The 6,295-nt window shown below is 56.8% G+C and overlaps 1 protein-coding gene across 1 annotated transcript; it reads right to left on the reverse strand.

Annotated features, from left to right (window-relative positions):
* Positions 1 to 2,103: 2,103 nt before the first annotated feature.
* On the reverse strand, positions 2,104 to 5,343 carry ZNF768 (zinc finger protein 768). Its single transcript, XM_055561344.1, has 2 exons — positions 4,510 to 5,343; positions 2,104 to 4,219 (listed from the first exon to the last, which is right to left on the reverse strand). The coding sequence occupies exons 1-2, from the start codon at positions 4,595 to 4,597 to the stop codon at positions 2,622 to 2,624; spliced, it is 1,686 nt and encodes a 561-aa protein (XP_055417319.1). The 5' UTR covers positions 4,598 to 5,343; the 3' UTR covers positions 2,104 to 2,621.
* Positions 5,344 to 6,295: the final 952 nt, after the last annotated feature.

A 6,295-nucleotide genomic window follows, 5' to 3' on the forward strand; every position in this document is an offset into this window, starting at 1 on the left:
GAGGATTCTTTACCAGCTGAGCCACAAGGGAAGCAGGAGGGCATAGTAGAAGCAGCAGGCTGAGACTTCCCTGGTGGCACAGTGGATAAGAATGCCTGCCAATGCAGGGGACACCAGTTTGATCCCTAATCCAGGAAGATTCCACATGTCTCAGATGCAACTAAGCCCATGCACCATAGCTACTGAGCCAGAGTTCTAGAGCCCATGCTCCCCACCACAGTGAGAAACCTGAGCACCACAACAAAGAGAAGCCCTCGCTCACTGCAACTAGAGAAAAGCCCATGCAAACAGCAAAGACCCAGTACAGCCATAAGTAAATAAATAAATAAAATGACCATTAAAAAAAAAAAAAAGCAACAGGTTGACCAAGAGTCAAGAGACTTGGTGCTGGAGACCAATATCTTCCATTATCCATTCCACCTTGATGCTGGAGAACACACATGTCCTTTTTGGGTTTGGTCTGCTCCATCTGGCAACTGAAGGTACCCCCGGAGCTGTCATGAAGAGAAGGGTAGGAGCTGAGCATCTACATCTCCATCCTCATTTGAACCGATTTTAAATACCTACGCTACTGGCAATTCCCTGGCAGTGCAATGGTTAGGACTCAGTACTTTCACTGCCAAGGGCACAGATCCAGTTCCTGGTTGGGGAACTAAGATCTGGCACGAACCATGTGACCAAAAAGAAAAAAACAAAAAAACCAAGGCTACTTTGTGGTGCTACAGTTGAATACCACAGGCACTGTGCCCAAGGCCTTCTAGCTTTCAAGTGCCTACATTTTGGAGCCAAAGAAAAATCCACCTCCAAAATAAGGAGATTGAATTGTATAATTGAAATAAATGTTGCAGTAAATGTCTACTAATGTGATATCATGTCAGATATTCAAATGCAGTTCTGTTCAACATATATGAACTATATTAGATGTGAGAACTGGAGTATTTTACTATCTGAAATTGTGTATCGTAGGGTGTCTGTACAGAAATATGCATACATTTTACAAAGGTCTTTAAAAAACTGAGATTTCACTTGAAAAGTAATGTTCTGTATCCAAAATTATATAAACTTTGAAAACCACTAAACACACCAAACTACTGAACTACGTGTCTGGGGCCCCTTTCCAGAGTTTATAGATCACAAGAGGTTGGACTGAAATGTGCTTAGAGAGGTTATTTGCTTTTGACAAGTTCTAAGGCAGCTATGAGGATGGGCATGGGGCCGAGGGTGATGTCAGGGTCCTGGGGCCCTAGAGGTGTCATGGAGCAATGACTCCCCACCTGCCTGTGAGGCTGAGTTGCTGGGGGCAGGTGGTGCCCGGCAGACATGTTCTGAATGTCTCCTTCACAGGGCACTGCCCAGCCCTCAGTAAGTGTTCATCTCAGGATGTGTCCGGCAGCTGGGTAATTCCCTGAGGTGCAGCCTGGCCTCCTCAACTAAGGTCATGACTAGCCACACTCCAGAATCCCCCAGACTGATGGCACCAACTCCCCATCATTTCCTGAGAAGTCGAGTGTTGGGAGGGCTGAGACTCAGATAGGAAAGGAGGAGAAAGGTGGGGTAGTAACAAGGTGGTCCTAAAAAGGACCAGCCTGGTGGGAGGGTCTTGAAGCCTGAAGCTGTCTAACCTTCATACTGGATCCGGTATGTTCCCTTGTGGGTGGGGTTGGAACTGGAGACACTCCCTGTAATTGACACACGGTCAGTCAGTGTGTACAGAACGGTGGCTAGAGGTTCCAGCTGGGAGGGGGAAGGGATGGCCCAGCTGGGTGCTGGGAGCCCAGGAATGCGGGAATGCAGGCTCTAGGCCTGGATATGAGAATCAGGGTCTGTTTTCTGGCCCAAGGACAGACCCTCTGTGTTTGTGAACAAAGTTGAGAGTTTTCTCACACCCTTCGCATTTGTGCAGGATTCAAAGCACAGGACATGAACTTGAGCAGATATGGGCAAGTCATGTCTCCTGTGCCTCGGATTATAGGATTCCGGTGAAACGCTGAATATAAAAGCACTTCCCAGACAAGGCCTTATGGCTTCGTTGGCTGCCGTTATGACCCAGCGTCTCTCAATGCCCAGGGCACTATCCACACACAAAATTTAAAGACAAGTCTCTTTTACCACATAAAGGTTTTTATTGAACTCAAATTCAGGGGCTCCAAAGCCTGAGGAAGACAAGAGAGGCTGGGGTTTGCGCTCAGAAGCCAGGCCCCACTTTGGGCCCCATCCCTCCCCTCACCCCTTCCTGATTCAATGAGGGTCTCAGTAGCTACCAGTCTAAGCTACCCAATCTAATTAAGTAACCCGACCCCCCCTCCCCCCACCCCCATCTAGCTCTTTGCCAAGCCAGGCTTCCACCAAGGGGCATGCTGCTGCTGAGGCCAGCTCTTCACTGACCTCTTTCTCGATCTCTCCCAGAGCCTCCGGCTGCCAGCTTGGCCTCCCTCCAACCCCTCTTCATAGCCCATTTACCACAACTCTCCAGGGCATGTCACTTCCTCCACCCTGGCCCCCTCACCTCCTAGAATCTCTTTTCTCCTCCAGAGTCTCCACTATTCTCTCACAAAGTTGCTGTAGCTCCCTGTCCCCTTCTTTTCTGCCTCCCAGCTCCCCAACCCCAACGGGGCCCCGGGTCAGCGCCGGCCGGCTGCATGGGTCCGCTGGTGGCGGATGAGGTCGGAGCTCTGAGAGAAGGCTTTCCCACAGTCATCGCACTTGTAGGGCCGCTCCCCACTGTGGACCCGGTGATGCTGCAGCAGCGTGGAGGAGCGGCAGAAGCCCTTGCCACACACGGCGCACCTGTAGGGCCGCTCGCCCGTGTGCGAGCGCTGGTGCTGAATCAGCGTGGAGGAGCGATTGAAGGTCTTGCCGCAGTCGGGACAGCTGTAGGTGCGGCCTGGCAGGTGGGTGCGGGCATGGATGGCGAGCACCGAGCTCTGGCCAAAGCGCTTGCCGCACTCAGGGCACTTAAAGGGCTTCTCACGGGCATGGCTGCGGGCATGGGGGATAAGTGCCGAGCGCTGGGAGAAGCTCTTGCCGCAGATGCCACAGCTGAAGGGCCTCTGCCCAGTGTGTACCCTCTGGTGACTACGCAGGGAGGAGTTCTGGCTGTAGCACTTGCCACACTCGGGGCAGCTGTAGGGCCGCTCGTGGCTGTGAGTGCGCTGGTGCCGCAGGAGGTAGGAGCTGTCACCGAAGGCCTTGCCGCAGTGCGGGCACTTGTAGGGCTTCTGACCAGAGTGGGTGCGCTGGTGGCGAAGCAGGTAAGAGCTGTCAGCGAAGGCCTTGCCGCAACGGGGACACTTGTAGGGCCGCTCGCCCGTGTGGGTGCGCTGGTGTTTGATGAGGTCAGAGCTCTGGGAGAAGGCCTTGCTACAGACCTCACATTTATAGGGTTTTTCACCCGTGTGGATGCGCTGGTGCTGGATCAGGGTGGAGCCCCGCCCGAAGCTCTTCCCACAGATGCCGCAGATGTTGGGCCTTGGGCCCTGCCCACCCCTGGCCCGGCCACCCCGGCGGCCCGGACCACGAAGGGTCCCCGTCAGGCCCAGGGGATTCTGGAGCATCTCAAACTGGGGTGGAGCCAGCAGGGCCCCCGTGGGCATCTCAAATGGGGGCCCTAGGGGCATGCCCCCTGCAGGCTGTTCCCCAAACCCCTGGGTGAAGGCGTCCAAGGGGTGGACTCCCAAGGGGATGCTCAAGGGATTCTTTTCCTCAGGATTCAGAAGCATTTCTGCACCTTCCTGGAATTTGGAACTTTCAGCTTCAAACTCAGGGCTTTGGGTTTTGAACTCCGGATTCGGGGGTTCATACTCTGGGCTCTGAGTCCCATACCTGGGACTCTGAGATTCATATCCAGGGCTCCGGGGTTCATACCCAGGGCTCTTGGGTTCATACCCAGGGCTCCGGGGTTCATATCCAGGGCTCTTGGGTTCATACCCAGGGCTTTGGGGCTCATACCTAGGGCTCTGAGGTTCAAAATCGGGGCTCTGAGAATCTGATTCAGGACTTCTGGGTGCAAATTCAGGGCTTGGGGGCACAAATCCAGGGCTTCGGGACTCAAAACCTGGGCTTTCAGGCTCAAACCTGGGGCTTTGGGGTTCAAACTCTGGGCTTTGTGGCCCAAAACCAGGGCTCTGGGGTTCAAGCCCAAAAGCTATCTCTTCGACCTCATAGTCTCCAGTGCCTTCTTGCTGAGAAATTTCCTCTTCCTCATTCTCACTCATGTTACCTGCAGGATCAGAGAATTACAAAAAACCCAGATTGTGTGGGACCTGGAAGGTTACTGGGTCCCACCATTAATTGACACAAACCTTTCCCTCCTCCTCAATCAGGGTCGCTGGCCCTTGGGCAAGTGCTGAAATTCCCACCTCCCCCTCAGCAAACCCAGGCCACCGGGTCCCGACCCCGCCTCCTCCAAGTCCCAGGTGTCCAAGCCCCCTGCTTTCGTCTCCTCCCACCCACCACAGCCCCCTCTCCCGCTCCCAGGCACACTTCTCGGAGGGGCGCTCCCTCCCTCACCTTTGAGGGACCCTTCAGGGCTCCCCATTTCATCAGGACTTTGCATATCTCGGGGCTCGAGGCCCCACGGCGACGCCTCCCGTTCCATCCCCGCCGGCTCCCACTGCGGCGGCGGGGGCGATGGTGGACGATCCTGCGACTTGGTCTGAGCGCCCCAAGACCCGAGCCCTCGCCGCCCGCCCGCTCAGCGCCGGCCAGGAGACCCGGCTGTCCAGCCCCGGCCCCTGAGGCCGGACGTCTTGACCCTGGGCCTCTCCGGCCCGCCGGGCCCCTCCCCTACCCGCGGCCCCGCCCCCACCCACAAGGTCTCGGCTTGCCCTGGGGTCCTCGCAGGCCCCCAGGCGTCGTGGCCTCGGAGTGAGGGGCTTCACGACTCGCCTTGCTGCCCCCCGATACCGGTCCCCACCCGAGACCCCGTCGTCTGGCCTCCCAGCCCCCGGCTGGGCTGCGGCTGGCCGACCCCCTCCCCTCCGCACAGGAAGTGTCCGTCCGCGGCCAGTTTCCCCCGCCGGCTAGCTTCGCGGCCTCTCTAGGAGCGGCTGGAGGTGGAAACTCGTTGGCATTAACCCTGGGCAGGATGGCCCCGACGTCGAGGTAAGGGGAAGACTGGGCGCCCTGGAGCCCGCGGGAGAGGCTCGGGCAGTTTATGTGCCTATGTCGTAGGTCTTCGTCCGCCCGAGGGCCTATCTGTCCGTCTCCTGGGCCCTGCGTCCGTCAGTGCTTGTGGCCAAGGGCGAGGCAACAAGAGAGACCAAGGTCAGCGAGAAGGAGCGACGCTTCCCGGCGCCAGCGGGGGCGGTGTCTAGCTCCCCTCCCCTCCCGGGCCTTGGGGTCAGTTCTGGCCGCGTCTCGGGAACCTGGACAGACCTACCCCCTACCCTCACCCCCGACTTAGCCTCATCGAGGCTCCTGAGTCCGGGACGCCCCTCTTCGAACTCCACTCCCCCATACGGGCGCTCCCACCCTCACTCCTCCTGGTCCCCCCCGCCCCCCGCATCTCGCTGCTTCTCCTAATCTCCACCCTTCCCCCGCTCTGGGAGGGCTAGGATCGTTGCCAAGGAAACAGCCCCGCCTCCAGTTTCCAGAGGCACCGCCCCTCCCTCCCAGGGAGCTCCGCGATTGGCTGGTGGGGCTCGTGCTCTCACCATCCCGCCTCTTACCACTACACCACCTATTAAGCCTTAAGGGTCGCCAGGGAACGTGAGGCACCTTTCTGATTGGTTGCAGGGTGCGCAGGCCGGTTCCACCTCTGTGCACCAGAAGTGCCCCCGGGAGGAGTGCGAGGGAGGTCCTGGCGTGTCTCGTCTTCTCTGACCTGTACTTTCAGGGCTTTTCCCGCCCTCATTTACCCTTCATTAGAGTTTATCTTTCTGAAGAATGAAAGACAGGGATCTGAGGACAGACACCCTTGGCTCCCCTCTCTCCCCTTCCCAGCAGTTTTCTTTTTCTCACAGGTTCCAGGCCAGTCCGGGGCAGAGGAGGTTGGGTTCGGGGGGATCCTGCTGCAGAAAGAAGGTTGCTTCTTTTTCTGTTAACCTGCTTCTCCCCTCCACCTGCTCCGAAGCCTGAGTTTAACTCAGTCCCTTGGAGCTTTAGTCCCTGGTTCCTGGATTTTCTCACAGGGAGGCAAGGATCTTATGAGAATTCCTTCAGGTGAGGGTAATAGAGTTCAGGAGGGGAAGTGGATAGAGAACCATCTGGCCTTTAAGGCAATTAAAAATTTTCCACTGTCTGACTTGGATAGAGGCTTCTAGAGAAAGGGACCTGAGAAACATAGGTGCAGCTT

The sequence above is a fragment of the Bubalus kerabau genome, chromosome 23, assembly GCF_029407905.1.
Source record: "Bubalus kerabau isolate K-KA32 ecotype Philippines breed swamp buffalo chromosome 23, PCC_UOA_SB_1v2, whole genome shotgun sequence".
Taxonomy (NCBI): Eukaryota; Metazoa; Chordata; class Mammalia; order Artiodactyla; family Bovidae; genus Bubalus; species Bubalus kerabau.